Source organism: Gracilinanus agilis, chromosome 5 (genome assembly GCF_016433145.1).
Source record: "Gracilinanus agilis isolate LMUSP501 chromosome 5, AgileGrace, whole genome shotgun sequence".
Taxonomy (NCBI): Eukaryota; Metazoa; Chordata; class Mammalia; order Didelphimorphia; family Didelphidae; genus Gracilinanus; species Gracilinanus agilis.
In genome coordinates this window covers 43,430,753-43,454,196 of record NC_058134.1, presented here as the reverse complement: position 1 = coordinate 43,454,196, position 23,444 = coordinate 43,430,753, and the positions used below count along the sequence as shown (strand labels likewise).

The window sequence follows — 23,444 nt, the reverse complement described above, 5'->3', positions numbered from 1 at the left end:
ATTAGTTCTTCCCCCGAATTCTTGGCTCGCTCACTTGGCCTAGGGAGGGAAACAACATACGCTTTTTTTCACCACAGTGGTTAGTGCATGACTGCTTGGCTAAACTTGAAAGTGCTGGGCTGCAGCTATTGCCTCTCCTCATCCTCTGTGCGTAAGAAACAGAAAAAAACGAATGCCGGATAGCTTTGAAAAAAAATTCAAATGTAAGGACTGAGCTATCCCCCTTGCTCACCTCTGCTCTGCTTCCATGCTTCTGGCTTAGCCAAATAAAAATATCAGGGGGCTGCTAGGGCACATAGTGGATAGAGCACTAGGTCTGAAATCAGGAGGATCTGGGTTCAAATCTGACCTCAGACACTTCCTGGCTATGTGACCCTGAGCAAGTCACTTAACTCCCACTGCTTAGCCCCTGACCTTTGGTCTTAGGTTTGTTGTTAAGTCCAGAAAGTAAAAGCACCAAAAAGAAGAGGAGAAAATGAGCCGCACTATTTTAGTTAGAAAGGCATGTGCTGCCAGCAAACTCATGCTGTAATGACAAAGTCCTTTTTCGGTGGGTGAGAACCATGACGTGTTGCACCTTAGACACCAGGGAAAAACCCAGCTGAAGCAAGAAGAAGGCAAAGAAATCACCCAGAGATGCAAAGCATTGCAGAATTTGGAGCTGGATAGAGCAAGTCTACCGTATTTTCTCTTATAGCATTTTAGAAAAACCTTAAAATCAGAGCACAGTGGAATTGAGAGTGACATCAGATGGCACTGAGCTCCACCTCCTTATCTTAAAGATGAGTTCAATGACTTTCCCAAGGTCACCCAGATAATATGAGATGTATTAAGCATTTGTCCACACAATATGACAACCACTGTAACTGAGGACTTTATTGCCTATTGCAATAGGCTCTTAAAAACAACAACAACAACAACAAACCCTTACCTTCCATCTTAAAATCAATACCAAGTATGGGTCCCAAGGCAGAAGACTGTTGAGGGTTAGGCAATTAGGGTTAAGTGACTTGCCCAGGGTCACACAGCTAGGAAGTATAGGAGGCCAGGAGGTTCAAGACCAAGGACTTCCTGCCTTCAGGTTTGGCTCTCTGTTGACTGAGTCATCTAGCTGTCCCTGTAATAGGCTCTTAATCAATCTATGGGTCTCTAGTCTTTTCTCTCTTTAATCTGTTCTTTAAATAGCCACCCAAGTGATATTACTAAAGCAAAGATCCGACCATATCACTACCCTGCTTAAGAAACTCATTATTGTTTATTGCTCAGTCTTTCATTTGTATTTGACTCTTTGTGACCCCATTTAAGGCTTTCTTGGAAGAGATACTGAAATGGTTTATTCTTTCCTTCTCCAGCTCATTTTACAGATGAGGAAACTGAGGTAGATAGGGTTAAGTGACTTGCCCAGGGTCACATAGCTGGTAAATGTCTGCGGTCAGATTTGAACCTAGGAAGATGAGTCTTCCTGATGCCAGGCCCAGAGCTCTATCCATTGCACCACTTTGCTGTCCTCAACAGACACTAGTGCCTCCCAGTTATCTCTAGAACAAAATTCAAACTCCCTTTTAGTATTTACAGCCCATCAGGATCTGGCTTTGTTCTAACTTTTCCAGATTTATAGACTTCCTTTCATATCCAATAGTCTAATCAATCTGATTTCCTGGCTGCTTCTCACCCTTGCCTTTCCATCTCTCCTTTCCAGTCCTTTGAATGGGCAGGCCCTAGACCTGGAATTCACTCACTCCTTACCCTCCCATTTTATAATTCATAGCTCCCCGAGAAACCCTTTCAAATGTTACCTAATCTATGAGGAGGTTTAAATATTAGAAGAGAGTTTATGTTTTGTCCTAGAGGTAGCTGGGAGGCAGTAGTGTCTGTTGAGGGAAGCTAGGTAGTGCGGTGGATACCTTCATAATCTACATCCTCCCAGGTATCAGTGACCTTCATAATTACTCTCTATTTATCCTATAAATACTTTGCCCTTACTTTAAGGTATTTCTGTTCTCTATACTGGAATGTAGCCTTCTAAAGGCCAAAGATTGTTTCATTTTTGTCTTTGCATCCCCAGGATCCATCATTTAACCCTGTTTGCCTCGGTTCCTCATCTGTAAATGAGCTGGAGAAGGAAATGGCAAACCACTCCAGTATCTTTGCCAGGAAAACCCCAGCTGGGGTCAGAGAGTTGGACATGACTGAAACAACTGAACCATAAGTGAGCTCTGTGGGGATGGGGAAGCTGGAAATATTATACTTTGTATATTGCACGAAATGACTGAATGACATCAGTCCCCAGGACCTGGCATATAAAATAGGCACTTAATGGATGCTTATGGATTAATTGCATGATTCGAGGTAGTCAGGTGCCCTTAAAAAAGTGTTCTGTAGTCAATGTAGTGATTATGGTGATACGAAATCTCTAGATCCCTTTTTGACCAAAGTCAGCACAACAATTGTGAGTGTGTATAAATATTTGAAAACATACTAGATTTTAAGTCAGAAGACCTAGATTCAAATCCTACTTTTGCTGCATACTAGTTGTGTGACTCGAGGGCCTTAGTTTCCCTACCTGTTAAATGAAGAATTTGGATTCTGATGATAGATAAGGTCTTGAAATCTTCACTCTCAACAAAAAGATGATTTTTGCTGGTTGATCACTTTACAGCAGAACAGCTGGGTCCCCACCCCTCTTGGGTCATCCCATTAGTGACAGGGAAGCGAAAGGAGGTGGCTTTGCTTTTCATTTTTTTTGAAGCCAGCTGCTGCACCAGAGCTCACAGAAAAGGTGGGTCAGCAGAGGGAGAAGAGCTGAGGGGGAGAGGGAGGTTGGCAGAGGAGAGAGCTGGTGGGCTCCGTCACATCACCTGCTTACCTACATCAGGCAGGCTGTCTCAGCCAGAACTTCATCAAGAGGCTAGTAAGTATCTTTCTCTTCCATTTATCTCATTTCTTCTACCTTCTAGAATTTTCCCCAAAACCACTAAATATTCATTTAGCAAAGCCTATTCTGTGCAAAGGACTGGGCTAGAAGGCACTGAGGCAGATACCATGAGAGCTAAGACACAGCCCCTGCCCTCAGGGAGCATATCATATAATGGGAAGTTCATGATATATACAGAAAGAACTTTCAGAACAAGGTATAATATGATAAATGCCATAAGGGAAGTAAGTCTTTGTAGTTCAAAGAAGAGAGATTCATTGCTTCAACTGCCCTAATTTTCTTTTTTTCTTTTTAAACCCTTACCTTCCATCAATCTATGTATTGATTCCAAGGCAGAAGTAAGGGCTAGTTAATTGGAGTTAAGTGACTTTCTCAGGGTTACACAGCTAGGAAATGTTTGAGGCCACATTTGAACCCAGGACCTACTGTCTCTAAGTCTGGCTCTCCAGTGAGCCACCTAGCTGCCCCCTCTTTTCTTTCTTTTCTTCTCTTTTTTTTTAAACCCTTAACTTCTGTGTATTGGCTCCTAGGTGGAAGAGTGGTAAGGGTGGGCAATGGGGGTCAAGTGACTGGCCCAGGGTCACACAGCTGGGAAGTGTCTGAGGCTGGAGTTGAACCTAGGACCTCCTGTCTCTAGGCCTGACTCTCAATCCACTGAGCTACCCAGCTGCCCTTTCTTCTTCTTCTTTTTTTTAACTCTCACCTTCTGCTTTAATATCAATTCTAATCAGAAGAGCAGCAAGGGCTAGGCAATTGAGGTCATATACTGCAGTGGTTTACCATTTCCTTCTCCAGCTCATTTTACAGAGGAGGATACTGAGGCAAACAGGGTTAAGTGATTTGCCCAGTCATAGAGCTAGAAAGTGTCTGAATCTAGATTTGAACCCAGGTCTCCCAATTCTAGGCATGGTGTTCTATCTACTGTGCTACCTAGCTCCCCCAACTACTCTGATTTTTCTTTTAAAAATATCTTATTTTTTAAAAAGATTTGCTATTTAGCAAGCTTCTCCAGCAATAATGCACTCTACAATAACTGGACAGATCCCAGGATAAGAAAGGCAACATCATACAATGCCCAGAACACTGGAATGTAGGTTTAAATCCTAGTTGTGACACTTTCTAGCTGTGGGACTTTAAGCAAATCACTGAACAACTCTGTACCCCTGCAAAAGTAAGAGGCTGAAGCAGATGGCCTCTAAGGTCCCTCATAATCTTTTGATCCTGCATTAGAACTCAATTTCCAGATCATTCTATAGCAGGCAATCCTATAGCAAATAACTTTGACATCCAGAGCTGAGAAAGCCCTTATAATAAATGGGAGACTGCCAATGCACTCCTCCTTCATCCAGAAGAGCCTCCACTCAAAAGCCCCATGTACACTAGTGGTATTAACAGCAAAGGCTGGATCAGACCCTTTCTGGCTGTATCTACTCCTTGGCTCATCATTCTAGTCTTTACTCAACAGGAAGCTCCTGGAGGAACAGCAGTGTGGGTACTTGACCTTGGGGAAACTGAGAACACAATACAAGGGTTTGCTTTCCATTATTTCTTCTCTTCCCCTGCTAAATGAACGCAGAGGAGTTATTCTCTCCAGCGGACCTTGGACAGTTCAGGTGTGGGTATCTTCATTTTCGCTCCTGAGATTTTCTTTGCCAAAAACCCAAACCACTTTTGGGGCCATCACTACCGGCTAACTCCCATCCATTTCTGAGAACTGCCCCAAACAAATAGATGTCCCTCATCAAAACAGGAAAACCTGAGGCTCACAGAAAGCAAGAAATTGATGACAGAGCTTGTGCACAAACACAGATGTAGAACAAGAAGGGATGTCACGGGCCATCTAGTCCAGTCTCCTCATTTTGCAAGTGGAGAAACTAAGGCCAGTGGAGTTTCTTAACTTGCCCAATATCACACGAGTAGCAGAAAATGATGCCACAAGAGGATTGAGTCTCAGAGGCAAGGTTTAAGCCTGGGTCCTGGATTCTAGTTAGGGCTTATTGAAGAAATCAAGGAGAGAAGCCTAACAAAACCTGAGTTAATATTCTATTCACTGCACTGTTGAATCACAAGCTCTTTCACAGCAAGGACTGGGTCTTACAGCCCTTCCTAATCCTTAACAAAGCAACTGTTAGTGTTTGGACCAGACTTGGGATTTCATCATATAGATGGGAACTTCTAGTAAAAGGGTTTGCTCTACCAATGCAGATTGGCATCCTGCTTTAACTTTAAAAGTTAAGTGAATTGGAATAGCTAAGTGGCCTGAAGATGGGAGGTCCTGGGTTCAAATCTGACCTCAGACACTTCCTAGCTATGTGACCCTGGGCAAATCACTTAAACCCCATTGCCTAGCCCTTACTGCTCTTCTGCCTTGGAACCAATACTTAGTATAATTTCTAAGACAGAAGGCGAGAGTTAAAAAAAAAGTTGTGACTTGCCCAGGACCTGAGGCAGTTTTTGCTCAGGGTTGGTTGCTCTCTGCCTGGTTTATCTAGCATGCTTGCACTCAATTAATATTGGTTGAATGACTTTAATTGAGAGTCAATGTAGTCTAGTCTAAGGATCACTGACTTTGGACTTGAAAGACCCAAGTTCGAATCCTGGTTCCATTCCTTGTTACTTTAAGTTATAGTATATCTCTAGGCATCAGTTTCCTAATATGTAAAATATGGTAGTGGGCCTACACTAGATGAACTCTGGGGCTTCTTTTTTTTCAACCCTTGCCTTCTGTCTCAGAAATAACTCTAAGAAGAGTAGCAAAGGTCAGGAAACAGGGTTAAGTGTCTTGCCCAGGGACATACAGCCAGGAAGTGTCTGAGGTCAGGTTTGAACCCAGGTCCTCTCAACTCCAGGCCTGACACTCTATCTACTGTGCTACTTTGCTGCCCCATCCGGGGCCCCTTCTAACATCACATCTATGATCCTATGTCAAGCACCTGGGCTGGGTTAGCAAAGGCAGAAAGAAGCTACACAATTCCCAGTGGTTTGACAATGACAAATTACACGAAGGGGCTGCCATTTATGGCTAGATCAGAAGTCTCCATGGCCCCTCTAGTTACATCTTCTTCCATAGCTGAGGGAAACAAGCAAACAAAAAAATTAGCACATTCTTTGTAAACAGAGATGCCAAACATCACAGCCCAGGTGCAACAGCAAGAACAACATGATGTGGTTCCAATTTAGGATTGCCATGGCAACCACAATGAACCCTCCCACCATTTCTTTCTGCTGATGGAGGGAGAGATTGGAGAAGTCACCAAATAGGAACATGGGTTTAGCTAAAAGTCATTGCTGGTTAACATTAAGGTACAAATAGCAGAACTCCTTTACTCTTCCACTGCTATTTGCAGTGGAAAGTTTTTCCTCTCCGTTTAACAATTCAAAGGAAAAATGAAAAGAAATTTGAAAGACATCTCTGAAACTTGAGGACTGGAAGACTCAAACATTCGAGAACTTAGCCTCTTGGTGTTTCAGTACTAAATGAAAATTGGTCTAGATCTTTCAGTAATATTTGATTCGCCATGACGTGGCAGAAGTAGCTTTTATCCATAATGGTTCTTTGGTAAAGGTCGTTTAATATTACTTATATCTTTTGTTTAGAATATACTACTCCTCTCTAACCAATATCACACCAGTGAGCCTTTTCTGTCAATAAAGATACTTTAAAAAGATCAGAAGAACCAGTGGACCTGTCAATTATGTGCAACAACATAAGCAACATTCTATATCTATTGTCTCCCATCTCTCCAACAAAAGAGGTGCATTTTCTCATCTCCACTCTGGAGTTCAGCCATTATAATTGCATTTTCTTATTGTTCCTTTACTACATGTATGTAATATATTGTTTATTGTATTGGTTTTAAAAAAAAAACCTTACCTTCCATCTTAGAACCAGAACTATGTATTGGTTCCAAGGCAGAAGAATGGTAAGGGCTGGGCAATGGGAGTTAAGTGACTTGCCCAGGGTCACAGAGCTAGGAAGTAGCTGAATCCAGATTTGAACCCAGGACCTCCCATCTCTGGGCCTGGCTCTCAATCCAATGAGTCACCTAGCTGTCCCTGTTTATTGTATTGCTACTTTCCTGGTTTGGCTTACTTCATTTTGAATCAGTTCATGCAAATCTTTCCATTTTTCTCTGAATTCTTTTTACTAATCAGTTTTTATGACCCAATAATATCCATTATTTCCATGTACCATAATGTATCATTCCCTCCCCCCCAAAAGAGGTAGCCACTTGGTTTCTAGTTCTTCGTGCCCACAAAAAGGTGGCTATGATTATTCTATGAATATGAATATATTTTGGAGCTAATTCTGTTCTTGATCTTCTTGGATTATATTCCTAGCAGTGGCATTTTTTTGGTAAAAGAGTATGGATATTTTACTTTCCCTCTCCTAACTAACTGTTTTAAGTAACATTCAAAATTGCCATCCAGACAGGCTGTACTAATTCACAACTTCATCAGCAATGGGTCTCTCTTCCCACAGCCATACCACCAATGACTAATTCTAGCTTTTGTCTTCTTTTCAATTCACTGTGTCTCAGGTGAAACCTCTTGGTTGTTTTAATTTGCATTTTCTTATAGCTACTTGAAAGAATTTTTCATAAACTTGTTTAGAGTTTATAATTATTTTGGGGAAACTGCTCAGATCCACTCCCTAAACATTAGAGAAGAAACGGTTTTACAGTGGTTTTTGCAAAAAGGATGATGGCAACTTGGTTTTCTAGGTGTGTTCTAGTTCATGCTTAAAAAAGCAGTATCCTCCTTGTTAATACTGAGTTTCTTCTCCATTTAAGCTTTTCTCAGATGTTATCTGGTTAATCCTCATCCCATCCCTGTGAGCTAAAATAGAGGGGAAGTCATTATTGCCACAGACCACAGATCTATGCATCATTTTCTCTCTAGTGCCTCAAAAATCCATTGCCTGCCTCACAGAGATGATATAAATCCAAGTCAGCCAATATAAAGCCTTCTAAACGAAAAGTGGACACTTTTCAGCTTTAAAGTAGGAATACTACTTTTGCATCCCAAAGCCCTTTTAAAATCTTTCATTCTTTTGTTCCTCATTTTCTTTCTTGTTCTTCTTTCTTTTTCCCCCTCTTTCACTCTTCATTTATTCATTTCTTATCCAGTAAACATAGCTCTTGCATAGTACCTAGAAATGTTTCTGTATACAACAGTTACTTCAATTAACAAAAATATTAATGTTTTTGAAATTAAAATGAAGAATTTAAAGGAAAAGAAGGAAAATGAAAAGAAAAAAAGAAAAATGAATGACTGAATGAAGACTATAAAGAGAAGAAATACAGAGAGAAGAAAAATCTCCCTTTACTGTGCAGATAGGGGCAGGAAGGAAAACTAGAGGAATTCTATTCTAGGTTTATTAAAGATAAATACAAAAGTTAGGCAATTGAGGGGGGCTACTGACACCTAGTAACTGAAAATTAAAGTTTAAGTCTGTTGCATTCTCTTTCATAGGTCTTTCTATTAATTGTTTCATAATAGAATGATCACCTTATAGACTCTCCCTTAAGAAAAACACTGTTTTTTGAGGACCATTTGTTTTGGTCTTAGCAAATCCTTCCTTTTTTTTCTTTTCTTTAAAAAAATCTTTTATTTTCTGTCTTGAGATCAGTACTAGAGCAGTAAGGTCTAGACAACCCAGGGTGATACAGCTAGAAAGCATCTGAGACTAAATCTGAACTCAAGACCTCCCATCTCTAAACCTGGCTCTCTATCCACTGAGACATCTTGCTGTCCCTCAGATATTTTTTTAAAACAAAACAAAAAAACAAATTGTAAAAAGACATTCAGCAAAACTGAATGCAACAGGAAGCTAGAATGAGGTAAATGACAAAGGAGTTAAGCACACAAAAAACCTCAGCAACTCCAAAGCATAGGGTCCCTTCCCCTGTGGCTCCTCTTTTCTTATAGGTCACCTGGTACAGCTGTTTGTTTCATCGTCGACTATATGTCTCATAAACTGAGTTAATCCACAATAGAAGCAGTCGTCCCTCTCGCTTCTCAATTCCACTTTGCTTTTGGGACTTGAAGGAACTTCAGGATTGGCTCCATCCAACTCCCATCCTGAACCGTCTAGGAGACTGGACAGCGTCCAGTTTTCAAAATCTGACCTCCATTGGTTGGTGTAGAGTTTGTCTTAATCTTTTGCAAGTTCTCTCATTGTTGGTTGTTTTTTTTCCCCTTTTTCTTTTGGTGCTTTTCTTCTGAAGTCAAATCTCTTCCCGAGCCAACATGACGCCCACTGATTTCATGGTGAGTACTCTTAACCTAATTCCCCAATTCCTCGTAACCATTTGGTGGTAATGTTTGGGGATAGCCATTCATTAGGGGATTTCTTATCTCAAACTAACAGTATCTTGTCTTTCTGAAACCCTTTTCCCCCCTTTGGAAACCCATTGTGACCATGTATTGTTTGACACATGAAGCAGCTCCTCCCAGAAGTCCTCCTGCATCCCTGTAGGGTGAAAGGCTTCTTTCTTGTCTTGTACTTTGTCTGGAAATTCCTTTAGTTACCATCACACTCCACTGTGCATTATGCTTGTCTGTGTACATGCCCCATCTCCCCCAAAACATCTGCTCCCCAAAGGCACGGATTCTTTTTTCTATTATCTTTTGATCTCCACGGCCCGAAAAGGACTTGCTTAGTAGAATTGGGATTGGGACCGAACTAGTGATTTCATGGGTATAAGGACTTCGCAGGTGAGGAAACTCTCTTCCATTTCAGAATGGCAACTTGTCAACCACTTTTTTAAACCCTCACCTTCCATCTTAGAATCAATACTATTGGATTGGTTCCAAGGCAGAAGAGTGGTAAAGACTAGACAATGAGGGTTGAGTGACTTGATCAGGGTCACACAGTTAGGAAGTATCTGAATCCAAATTTGAACCCAGGACCTCCACCTCCAGGCCTGGTTCTCAATGCACTGAGACACCTAGCTGCCCCATGTGCTATTTAATCTTAAAGAATAAGAAGGCAAGTGGCTTGCCAAGGATAATAAACCAATATTGAGGGAGGTCGGAATTTGAATCCAGGACATCCTGGCTTCTGAGCCAGCTTTCTATATATAGCTAGACCCCAATTAGAGTAAGTAATTGATTCCCCCAATTGGTCACATTATTTGAATTCATACTGCATGTTTCCATTGGACTGGAACCAATTATTTTATTTCATATTATAGCTTGAATTCATATGCATATGATCCATTTCAGGGGATTTATTATTTGCATTTATCACAGACCCAATTATAGACTGTTCCCCATACTACGTGTTGTTGTTGTTGGGGCAGCTAGGTGGTGCAGTCGACAGAGCACTGGATTTAGAATCAGGAAGATTCATCTTTATGAGTTCAGATCTAACCTCAGACACTTCCTAGCTGTTTGACCCTGGGCAAGTCACTTAACCTCAATTTATCTAAGCTTCCTCAACTATATAAAGGGGATCAAAATAATATATACTCCACAGGATTGTTGTAAGGATCAAATGAGATATTTGGAAAGCTCTTAGCATACAGTACTTAGCATACAGTAGGCATTGGATAAATGCTTATTTCCATCTTTACTTCCTATCGGTCTGGTTCCCTTCTCCAGTTCCTTCTCAGTGGCAGCCTCTTGCCTTGTTTGTTTTTAAAGCATGTCCATCCTTTCTCATAAATCATTGCACAATAGCTTATAGACCAAACCATAACTCATACAACTAGATTGTTTAGAGATAGCATACAGAAGGAGGTCTGCCATTCATGACCAGAGCCTGGGACTGTCCTTGTTAAATTCAAACATGCAGGAACTGGACCTCCGGGCTCTTGTTGTGTCACTGACTGTCTCCCTCTGACTCTCCCTCTCAAAGTTACCTCTAGAGAGATACACGTATTTGCAAACTCTTTGAAGAGAGGAGGGACCTCGGCTTTCTTAAGCAAATAGAGGATTTAAAATATTTTTTTCAGTGTTTAAGAGCTCCTACTTTTGGAAACATTCTAGGAAAATATTCCCACAAAAAGATAAAATCAATAAATACAATTTCTAATTAGATCAGGTTATTGCAAAAAGCTGATATGCTCATGGATTTAAAGCTGAAAGGGAACTTAGAGGTCTTCTTATCCAAACTTTTCATTTTACAGATAAGGAAACTGAGTCAAATAAAAGCAATATGACTTCACTGAGTCACTAAGAAAGGATGCCTAGAATTTGAAGCCAGGCTTTTGTCTCCAAATGGACCCTACTTCTATAATTATCCCCATGCAGATGACTCTCAAATCTACATATTCAGTCCTCACCCTTCCCCTGACCTCTGGTCCCCATATTACCAAACGCTTCCAGTCTCATCATTTCAAACTCAACATGTCCAATGCAGAACTCACAAGCTTCCTCCCCAAATTCATCTGTAACTTTGTTATTTCCGTCAAGGATACCACTATCTTTTCAGTCATGACTTTGGACTCATCCTTGACTCTTCAGCCTCTCTCAATCATACCCACCCATATCCCCTCTAGATAAATAGTAACCCACAGTGCTCACGAAGTAAATGAGGAAACACAGATCTGAGTTCAAATGTGATGTCAGACACTCTCTGTGCTCTTCTTCAGTTTTCTCATCTGTAAAATGGAAATGGTAACACCTACTTCTTGGGGTGGTTGGTTGTGAGGAACAAATGAGTTAGCGTATTTAAAAATTTTCACAAATCTAAAAGCACTATAAAAATGTTGTTATCCTTATAAAGAAAGAAAGGCAACACAAGATTGATTTAAGCTGACTTAAAGAAATTAAATCTCTACTAGGAAGAATTGGACATGATACTCTTTGATTTCCCTCCTAGCTGAGGAGCTATGAAAAAGTCTCTTTTTCTGTTCCTCTCCCACCTTTCCTTGATATAGTGGAAAACCTGAAGAAAATCCACTTCACTTGCATCTCATAGATCCAAAATACTCACAGATAGCATATTCTTCACCTAACAATCATTTGTCTTCTAGTTAATGTTAGAAGAGGTATTTCATAAGAAATGTGAAAGAATTAGTATCCAAACAAAGTTGGACACTAGTTAGTTAACTAGTTAGTACCTTAGCTAGTTAACTAGTTAGTGCCCTAACAGCAGATTCATCCATTAGGGTTCTATTTCTCCTTCTAATCACATACTTCTTGGAATTAAAATCTTTGCCTCCATCAAAGCATCTCTTTCTTGCCAGGGAATGTAATGTCATGTCTATAAATTCTGCACTCCCAACCTCCTCAGATGAGAGGAAGACATTGCCAAAGCTGAGTTTGATTCTAGAATTCAGGGTATTTAGGGAAACTAACAAATCACTAAACCTCACAATAGGACCATAAATAGAAGGATAATTTCAGAATTTCTTACTTTTTCTTTAACCCTGTAGTATGACATACCCATGTGAATTTTTGTGTTGGGTCATATTGTGTCTTATGTGTATTTTATGTATGTGTATAAAATATGTATATGTATAAAAACCTATTTCCTAGGAAAGTCACAAATGAAAAGGAGAATAAAAACATCCTCCGTGTATTATTCTTATAATTTATTTCCTTTTAAGTTAACAGAAATTTGAAAAAAAGTACGTAATCTTTCTTAGTTTTCTGAAGACTTCTTTATTGTGGCTACTTGTTGCTACCTCCTGGTAGTTAGAATGTCTAAAAAAGGAAGGGAATGAAGAGAATAAACATTTAATAAGTGCCTGCTATGTGCCAGGTTCTCTGCTAAGTATCCTGGGGATAGAAAAAGAGGCATAAAGATGATCTCTGCCCATAAGGAGCTCACAATCCAGTGAGGGGGACCACAAGTAAACAAATAGTTGCCAATAAGCTCTATGCTGGACAAATAGAAAATAAAGGGCAGGCACTAGAATTAAGAAAGTTTGGGAAAGCCTTCCTAGAGAAGATGGGATTTTAGTTGAGACATCAAGAATTCAGGGAATGCTCACCAAGTGAGAAGAAAGCCCAAGACAGAACTTTCAGGACATGCATGGTTAATGGGTTTGATTTGTATGATGACCCAGCAAAGGAGCCTGAGGAGTGGTTGGAGAGGTGGAAGGGGAGCCAGGGGAGAGCAATGTCACACAAAACCTTGAGAAGAAAGAGTATCCAGGAAGAGAAGGTGATCAGCAGTGCCAAAGGCTGCAGAGAGATTGGGAAGGATGAGGACTGAGAGGAAGCTGTTAGATTTGGCCATTAAGAGATCATTGTTCACTTTGGAGAGGGCAATTTCATCTGAATGACAAAAGGGTTCACAGCCATATTTTAGAGGAGAGTGAAGAAATTATGGGAAGTAGAGGTGCCTTTTATAGATTGTTCCCTAAAGAATTTAGCAGGGAAAGAGGGGAGAAATATAGAACAACATCTAGTAGAGATGGTGGAATCAAATGAGGATTTTTTTTAAAATGAGGGTGATATATATAGGAAAAGAGCTACTGGGATGGGAAAGACTGAAGGTTAAAGGGAAAATGGAATGATAGTAGAGCAAAAGAGAAGGCAAAAAAGGGGACAAACATTTTTAAGAGTCCCTACTGTAGGAATATAGTAGAAAGGAATTGTGGGTCTACAACTGGAAATAACTGAACTTCATTTCCTTCTTGGATTTTGACCAAGCTGGACGGAGGATTTGTCTCTGCCTACAATTCCCATCAAGTTGAAGGAGGAGTTTTGTTCTAAGAGATTCTCCCTGGCAAGTCAGGATTTTCATGGAGAAAATCTGTGACATCCAGGTAGAGGGTTTGCTTGAAAGAAATTAATTTCCCTGAGACCAGTCTTTATCTGTCAGTGATCCATCTACCAGAATTCCTATTGGCTAAGGCAGTGATGGGCAAATAGAGATGCTCTATCCAATCTCAACATTATTCCTAATCTGACCAATACAATGAGTAGGATACAATACAATGAAACTTCAAAAGAGTTGCCTTAGAAACAGATGGACAGATGAGCATTTCCTTTCCTTTGGCCCCTCTTTAAAAAGTTTGCCCATCACCGGGCTAAGGTAATTCAAAGCTTTCCACCTACAACTTTGAGTTACTTAGTACAGCAGCCAAACCCAGAGGTCTTTTCCCTTTCTTTCCTATTAATTATTGGTAGTAAGTTAGATTAAGTCAGAGGGCATTCGGGGTTGTCTTAGATAGCATACGGAGGATTAGGCAGGGCCTATAGAAGAAAATGAAGGCTCTCCTTTCCAAGGAGATTTATAAAGTTGGGTGGAGTTAGTTATTTCCAGATGTAGACCCACAATTCCTTTCTACCCAGAATCCTTTCCCAGGGCTTCTCTCAAAATCCCCTTCTTTTAACTAACCCTAGAAATCAGACTATCCCTAACTATATTCCTACATTACTATGTGTCAGGCATGGTGCTAAGCACTTTACAGGTGTCTTATTTAATCCACACAACAACCCTGGGAGGTGGATGATATTATTATCCCCATTTTACAGTTGAGTAAACTGAGGCAAACAGGTTAAGTGACTTGTCCAAGTGATATAATAGCAAGAATCTGAGGCTGGATTTGAATTTAGGTCTTCCCAACTCCTGGCCAAGACTTCAACCCACTATGCCTCTTTTGGGGATGGGATCAAAGGAGTTGGCCTTGGCAAGAGAAGACCTACCCACAGAGGTTTAGCAATTGGCCCCTTCTAACCAAGAGGTTATGATATCATGCCCATAGTCACAAAACTAGTACTCATTAAATAATGTAAATAATAACAGTAATTCCAATGATGTTTTATGTAATGTTTTAAAGTTTACATTGTGCTTTACATCCATCATCTCACTGGCATCTCACCATGACCCTGTGAGGTGGCTATAAGGATTATCATCCCCATTTTACAGATCAGTAACACGAGATTCAGAGAAATTAAAGGAAGAGCCCAGAAAGTGCAGGTCCTTCTGCTTCTGTTCCTGGACTTCTGCCAGGTTTCCTCTCTAAGAATAGGAACCTTCTCATGTTATTAGCAGGTAATAGATGTCACATATTATATTGTTAGTGTCTAATAAATCAGATTGTAATATATTATAAATGTATACTAATTATAATATACTGTATTATTACATTATATTTCATATAATATGCTGAAGTATATTTATTATATTATAGTATATTATCATATATAATATTCAAATATAATGTATTGTCAGATATATTATATTATTGTACATACAGTGTCATACTGTATACATAAGTACTATATTATAATATACTACATAACATATAGTATACTATTATACTATAGCATCCTATACTATAGTAGCATATCATATAAGTTATGTTATATCATATTATAAAATATATTTATATCATTACTATTCATTGCAATACTTAGATGTTTCAGTTGATAGAGCACTTGGCCTTAGAGTATAATATTATAATATACTATATACTACTTAGTATATACTATATATTAAATAATATATACCATACTATATAATAAACTGCAATATAAAGTTATCATTTTGTCATACATTATATCAATATTTATATCATTACTATTCATAGAGGCAACTAGGTCGTGAGTGGGTAGAGTCCTGGGTCTTAAGTTCAGATCCAACCCCAGATACTTACTAGCCATGACCCAGGGCAACTGTCTTGGTTCCTTCGACTGTATAATGGGGATAACAGGAGGACCCATCTCCCAGGATTGCTGTGAGGATCGAACGAGATGCTAGGCATAAAATGCTATGCAAACTTTAAAGCACTGTACAAATGCAAGGTTATGAACACTGAAGAGATACAGCTTCTTCACGAAACTCTTGCATGGATCTAATTACCTAGAAGGGAAACCAAGAGCTGGAAGTATATGGGTGTAAGGCTTAAAGATTGAGGGAGGAATGACATAGATAGAAAAAAACAAGATACACAGAAGTCATCAGCATCATGTCAGTCTCAGCTCTTCCTCCAAAAGTCAGAGAGAGAGATTGAATGAACTGAACTGATTTTATTTAGGATCCTAGCATAGGGGGTTTTGAGGATGCCAATCAAACAAGTAAAACAAAAGTATTACCATAATATTGACAACCAATTACAATATAAAGGCATGGATAGCAACACAATTGTACAGCAGGGTGCCCAGGAAAGCTCACTTCAAAGTCCTTTCCAACTTTGATCAAACCTTCCTCTTCCCAGACCGCTGGCACCAAGCTTCTTTAGATGCTAAGCGAAGGTCTTGGACATTACAAAGGAATTTTACGAATTGCTTGTTAGCCTTCCAGACAGCAGATGATAATAATAGTAGAGGCTTAATTTTTAAGTTCAACAAAATTTAAGTCTCATACAATTTAAGGATTCAGAAATCAATCATGTGAAATACTAGAAATATATCCATAGCACTGTAGCACAATCGAATGCAATGGACTTCTCTACTAGCAGCAATGCAATAATATAGGACAATTCTGAGGGATTTATGAGAAAGATGCTATCCACATCCAGAGAAAGAACTGTGGGAGTAGAAACACAGAAGAAAAACAACTGCTTGATCACATGGTTCGATGGGATATGATTGGGGATGTAGACTCTAAACAATCACCCTAATGCAAAAATATTAATGATATAGAAACAGGTCTTGATCAATGACACATGTAAAACTCAGTGGAATTGCTCATTGGCTATGGGAGGGGGGAGGAAAGAGGGAAGGGAAAGAACATGAATTATGTAACCATGGGATTATTCTAATATAATCTAAATATTCAATTAATTAAATAAAAAATTTCAAATAAAAAAAAGAAATATTACCACAAGTCTAGTCCATGAACCCTTTGCTCATTTGAGTCAGTTTTTGAATACATCTTTAATATATTCGTGATTCATTATAATTGAAACCTTCAAACATCATTAATATAGTTTTAGATTTTTAAATATAATAACAATAGCAACAATCTATTCTTTGTAGGTTCTATACTTTCCAATGCACTTTCATTGATGCTCCTTCTTGTAATTTCTACTCTCCCAAGGATCTAGTCAGTGAACAAGCCTTTCTTAAGCACTCGCTCACCATCTTCCAGGGATTGTCCCAAGTAGGAGCTGGAGACAGAAAGCAAGGCAAACACAGGGGCTTGAAATGACGCGGGAGAGACCAACATCCTGCCCTCGCTTGAGGTTCTCTTTAAATTTTAAATGTCTGTTGGTTGCCCTGTGGTTTCCAGAGGTTTGGGAGATTACCTGGGCTTATATCTTGAGTTCTCTCTTTATGTGTCATGACAGCCACACAGTCTAGAGAGGGCCGACAGCAGGCACACTGCCGGGGGAGGCAGGCAGGGTCTCCTTTGATGGTAAACAGTCATCCTGCCTGTGAGTGGGGAGTTGCAAAACCACTTCTGGGCCCTGGAATCCAAGCCAAGTTTCTCACTCTTTCAAGCTCTGGCAGGGGTTGGGGTCGGGGGGTGAGCATTGTAGAATGGATGAGGAGGGGCAGATCTCTATCTGACTCTGGTCTTTGGATTCTGAGCTGGCTTTGAGAAGTGAACTCAGTAACAAGTCTTCTAAGGTGAGATACTAGATAGCTATGGTAGATTATGCTTGGCATGGGAGACAGACAAGAACTGTCTTGGTTGAGATGGTGTGGTGGGATCAGTTGCCAGCAGTGCCCAGGTGCAATATCCACCCTGGAGAGATTATGGAGCCATCAAATGAACCCAAGAGATGGCAGTTAACAGATTCCATCTCATACTAATTGTGGAATGTGCCAAGAGCCAAAGGCCCATGAATACTGAATTACTTGGACAGGGATCCTAGAGCAGAGCAGAAACAAGGGGCATCAATGTGGAGGATGCTACACTTAGTGGATTGACCATGGAATCATCAGGACCTGGTACCTGGAGAGCTTGGGTTCTCTCTGGATTGTTGTAAGGACCAAATGAGATCATGTATTATATCAAGCACTTTGCAAGTATTAATGCTCACATAAAAGCCAATTTTTGTTATTGACCCCTCTGCATCTCAGCTGGATAGGATGACTTTAAAGATTCCTTCTGGGTCTAAATCTGTGATCCTATTGTTGTTGTTCAGTCATGTCTTTCTCTTTATGACCCCATTTGGGGTTTTCTTGGCAAAGATACTGGAGTGGTCCACCATTTCTTTCTCTATCTCATTTTATAGATGAGGAAACAGAGGCAAATAGGATTAAGTGACATAGCTAGTATCTGAGGCAGGATTTGAACCCAGATCTTCTTGCCTCCAGGCCTGGTCCACTGTACCACTTAGTTGTCCCTAGATCCTATTACTTATGGTCTTTATGATCAGAAATAATTTCTTTGTTTGAATGGTTCTCTCCTTAAAAATGAGTCATTATTGCCTATGAGTAAGAGATAAAAAGCTTAAATTTCATACATCTCCTAATTTGAACATCTTTTTTTTTCCTGGCAAGGATGTTCCTGTGGTTCCATTTTCTTTTTTTCCCATTAATATTTTATTTTATCCCAATTATATGTAAAAACTATTTTCACATTCCTTTCCTAAAATCTTGGGTTCCTAAGTCTCTCCTCTTCCTCCCAGACCCACTCCCCGAGACAGTAAACAATTTAATCTAGGTTATACATGTACAATCATGCAAAACACATTTCCATATTAGTCATGTTGTGTAAGAAGACACATTATAAAGAAAAAAACCCACAAAGAAAATGAAATAAAAAAGAGAATGCTTAGATCTGCATTCAGACTCCCATGGTTCTTTCTCTGGGGGGGCGGAGGGGGGAAGATGGCATTTTTCATCGTGAGTCCTTTGGGTTTGTCCTGGATCCCCGTATGGCTGAGAATAACCAAGTCATTCTCAGGTGAGCATCATACAATATTGCTGTTACGGAGTCCAACAATCTCCTGGTTCTGTTATTTAAGTGTGTTTTGTTAGTAGATAAGTCAAAGATTAGGCACCTCCTCAAAGCAGCAGAACCTAGCAAGAATAACAAGGAAACCCAGCTGATGCGAACATGTAATAAAAGAAATCATGGCTTAGATCTAAAGAAACACAGCTGGAAATATTTTCACTAACAATTAAAGGCTTGTAAGAGACTTTCTATCAAGCCCAAAGTGTGTGTCATTACACAGAGAGTGGCAGAAAGCGAGACAATAGAGCCAGTTATCCAAGATTCTCTCTCTAGATTGGGGTCTTAATTGGGGGACCTTGAACTTTAAAAAAGAAGTTTTGATAATTATATTTCAAAGTAATTGTTGATTTTTTAAACTCTATGATTTCCTCCTAAGTTCTCCCCATCCTTCTTGCAACACTGTCTTCCCAGGCTCTCAGGCTTGAGACCTAGAAGTCTTCCTGGATTCATCACTCTCTCTCCCCTCCCCTCCCCATCTAATCTGCTTCCGAAGTCTGTTGATTCACCATTGTACCATCTCTTCAGTATGTCCCCTTCTCTCCTCTGATGCTGTCACCCCCTGGCTCTGCCTGTCTCAAGTCTCTGTCCACTCTAATACAGCTTCCATTCAGCCACCAAAGTCATTTTCCTAAACTGCAGGTCAGATGCTGTCACCTCAATAAACTCCTGTGGCTCCCTATCACTCTGGGATCAAACAAAAAAATCCTCTGTTTGACATTCAAAGCCCTTCATTACCTAGCTCCCTCCTACCTCTCCAGGCTTCTTACTGCCTTACTCCCTGAATCATATCCTTTGATCCAAGGATACTGGTTCTGGAATCCAAACACTCCATCTCTAAGCTCCGGGCATTCTCTCTTCCTGTCCTCCATGTCTGGAAATACTTTCCCTCCTCAGCTCCACCTACTACTGGCTTCCCTGGTTTCCTTTAAGTCCTGACTAAAACCCCATCTTCTCCAGGAAGCTTTTCCCATCCCGACTCAATTCTAGTGCTTTCCCTCTATTAATTATTTCTTGTTTATCCTGTCTATGACTTGTTTGTACAAATTTACTCTCTCCTTCATTTGATTGTGAACTCTTCAAAGGCAAAGACTATTATTTAGCACAGTGCCTGGCACACGGTAGGCGCTTAACAACTGTTTATCGATTGATCATTGACTGATTTTGTTTTATACATTTAAGAACTTTACTCTGAGAAAGGAGTCCATGTGCTTGCTTTATCAGACTCTGCCATAGGGGTCCATGCCCCAACAAATGGTCAGAACCCCTAGTGCTTGGGAATCCTGATTTAAACAATTCATTTTCCAGGTAGTCCAACCCCTTAAGTGTACAGATGAGGAAACTGAGACCAAAGAATGTTATATGGCCTGCCTAAAGTCACAAAGGGAGTGTCAGAGTTCCAATTTGAATCCAGGATTTGCAGATGGCAGATTGTCTTAGAATGGATCAGTTCTAAGGCAGAAGAGTGGTGAGGAATAGGCAATTTGGGTTAAGTGACTTGCCCAGGGTCACCCAGCTAGGAAGTGTCTGAGGCCAGATTGGACCTAGGTCCTCCCATCTGTAGCCTGGCACTATCCACTGTGCTACCTAGCTGCCCTGATAGCTTTTGTTTTCTTTAACAAATTCTTCCTATTGACTAGGTGCTATGCTTTCCAATTTCTGTACTTCAGAAGGACCTCAAATACCCTCAAAATTGGACACATCAGGACAAATTCCCAGCGTCCCCACCCTAGTAATGGCTCTGTTTGGCAAAGCTAAACATGGACACACGTAGCGAATAAAATGCTCGACTACTACGTTTGCGAACCTCTGGCCTAATCTATTGATAAAAATCAAACAGAGAGTAATTGGTTTTTCACATTCCTCGTGTGAAGTAAACACTTTGTTTAAAGCTCTTTCAGGCATGGGAAGGGATGCCGAAGGGTTGGTTCTCGCATCCACTCTCTTGCTTTAGGATGGATTGGCTTGTCCTTTCTTAATCTATTTATTACTATGCCTTTGGTGTGAATTCCTTGATCGAAATAGGTAGTGAAATGGATGGAATGACAGGTCTGAGCGTGTGTGCAGTCTCAGACACTTACATACATAGCTAGGAGCCCCTGGGCAAGTCACTTCAGTCCATCATTGGTAAAACAAAAGCCTGTACCTCCCAGGGTAGTTGTGAGGATGGAACGAGAGAATGATCGTAAAGTGCTTAGCCCAGTGCCTGGCCCAAAGTAAGTGCTGAAATGCTTATTCTCTAATTCTCTCTGGTGAGCCTTTTCAGGAAAGCAACTATGAATCCACTCCAGAGTATTATTACAACAATGAGAGCGACTCCTTCTGCGTGAAGACCAGCGTCAGAGAGTTCGCCAGCTACTTCCTTCCACCTTTTTACTGGCTCGTGTTTGTGGTGGGCGCGCTAGGGAATAGTCTTGTCATCACTGTGTACTGGTACTGCACCAGAGTGAAGACCATGACGGACATGTTCCTGCTGAACCTGGCGATTGCTGACCTCCTCTTCCTCCTCACCCTGCCCTTCTGGGCCATCGCGGCTTCTGACCAGTGGAAATTCGAGACTGTAATGTGCAAGTTGGTCAACGCCATATACAAGATGAACTTCTACAGCTCCATGCTGCTCATCATGTGTATCAGTATCGATAGGTATATTGTGATTGCCCAGGCCATGAAAGCCCATCACTGGAGGCAGAAGAGGCTTTTTTATAGCAAAATGGTGTGTCTTGCCATCTGGGTGGTGGCCATCATGCTGTGTATCCCAGAAATCCTGTATAGCCAAAGTGTGACAAAATCTGAAGTCACCATCTGCACAATGGTCTACAATGACAGCGCCAAGCTCAAGTCCACCGTTTTGATGCTAAAGGTTATTCTGGGTTTCTTTCTCCCACTCATTGTCATGGCTTGCTGTTATGCTATTATCATTTACACCCTGCTTCAGGCCAAGAAGTCATCTAAACACAAAGCCTTAAAAGTGACCATCTCGGTCCTCACGGTCTTTGTCTTATCACAGTTTCCCTACAACATCATTCTATTGGTGCAGGCCATTGATGCCTACATAATATTCATTTCTGACTGTGACCTTTCCACTCGCATTGACATCTGTTTCCAGGTTACTCAGACCATTGCATTCTTCCACAGCTGCCTGAATCCAGTTCTTTATGTTTTTGTGGGGGAGAGATTCCGCCGGGATCTTATAAAAACCCTGAAGAAACTGGGATGCATCAGTCAAGCCCAATGGGTCTCCTTCACCAGGAGAGAAGGGAGTCTAAAGTTGTCATCCATGTTGGAGACAACATCTGGAGCCCTCTCTTTATAAGGGATCATTTCTCTCAGAGGTAGCTAACCAACCCATCGTGCCCTACCTGGATCACTTGACTGGCCCAAGGGGCAACAAAAGGGTGGAAAAAGAAAAAGAACAAAAAAGAAGGGGGAGAAACACAAGCATCCATCTACAAGAAACTAAAAGACTTCCATGGCCCTCTATGCCTTGACCCAGGGGTTATAGAAGAGAAATGGGAGTACTGGACAATGATGATTGGCTGATTCATGATGCCAACCATTGTAGTTCCCATGAAGGATTCATACTGTTTTTTTTTTTTTAATTGAAACTTGGCACACTCAACCTCTGGCCATAAAATTAATTCAGGCATTAAAGCATTTGATCACTGATCACTACCATAGCACAGAATGATGTGCTTAAGGGAACCTAAGGTTTAATACCAATGTATTTGCTTTGTAATTCTCTATTCCCTTTAGCCCCAATTGTTCTGGTCTAGAATTAGTACAAATCTGCCTATTCCTTGACCTACGTTCTTTCCTTGTATTGTGTCCCTTTCTGGTCTTCATATCCTGACCTTGACCAGTCAAGGATATATTTCTTCTGTGACATTTTCCAATTATTATTTGGATAATTTGAGTAAAGAGACTTTGGGTAAATAATTTCCCTTCTCTGGACCAACCATGGTTTCCTCAAGTGTAAAATAAGGGGTTGGGGGGAGAAAAACTTTCTGTAAAACAAGGGGGGAGGGTCTAGATGACTGTTAGAGTCCTTTCAAGCACTAAATCTATGATTCCATGATCCTGTATTGACCCCATTCATGAGATTTCATGACCGGACTGCAAGAATCCAAGTACTGAATTTGGAAGTGGCAATTTTGGCCTTGGATCCCAACTCTACAAACCATTGAACCTCTTTGGGACTAACTATATTTCTCTCTAAAATTAGGGGGTTGGACTAGATGACTACGTTCTAGGTACAAATCCTATGTTGCTGCAAACTGTAAAAATAAAATTAGAGATTTTCAGAGGTCAATACCATCAGTCTAACTGGACTGGCCTGAAATCTTGCTCTTGATCTATGTCTTTTTCCAGCTTCATGACTTTCTATTAGATCGATCTGATAACTTGCTTGATTTTACCAGAAGAAACTTTCTTAGGGGGAGCCTGATGGTATCAGTGGAAGGCATTTGGAGCTCCAGAAATCAATCCTAGGTCTGTATCCTTTCTGATTTACAATATATCATGTAAGAGTAATGGGTGTTCTACTCTAGCCTTTTCCTCAGTTTGCCTCCCTGTAAAATGGAGTTCATAGTGTCTTTTACTTTAAATGTTTAGATTTTTAAAGTAGTTTCCACATTATACATTTAGAAAGACTACTAGTTCTAAAATCAGAGTACCTAGTGGTAACCTACTAGGGAG

The 23,444-nt window shown here is 40.4% G+C and overlaps 1 protein-coding gene across 1 annotated transcript in view; it reads left to right on the top strand.

The window, feature by feature from the left end:
• The window catches only part of CCR9 (C-C motif chemokine receptor 9), a 73,278-nt gene extending 51,216 nt beyond the window's left edge, over nucleotides 1-22,062 (top strand). The window contains exon 3 of the mRNA XM_044678901.1: nucleotides 21,016-22,062. Coding sequence (XP_044534836.1) covers nucleotides 21,016-22,062 — 1,047 coding nt within the window. The remainder of the gene's footprint in view (nucleotides 1-21,015) is intronic.
• The last annotated feature ends 1,382 nt before the right edge of the window (nucleotides 22,063-23,444 follow it).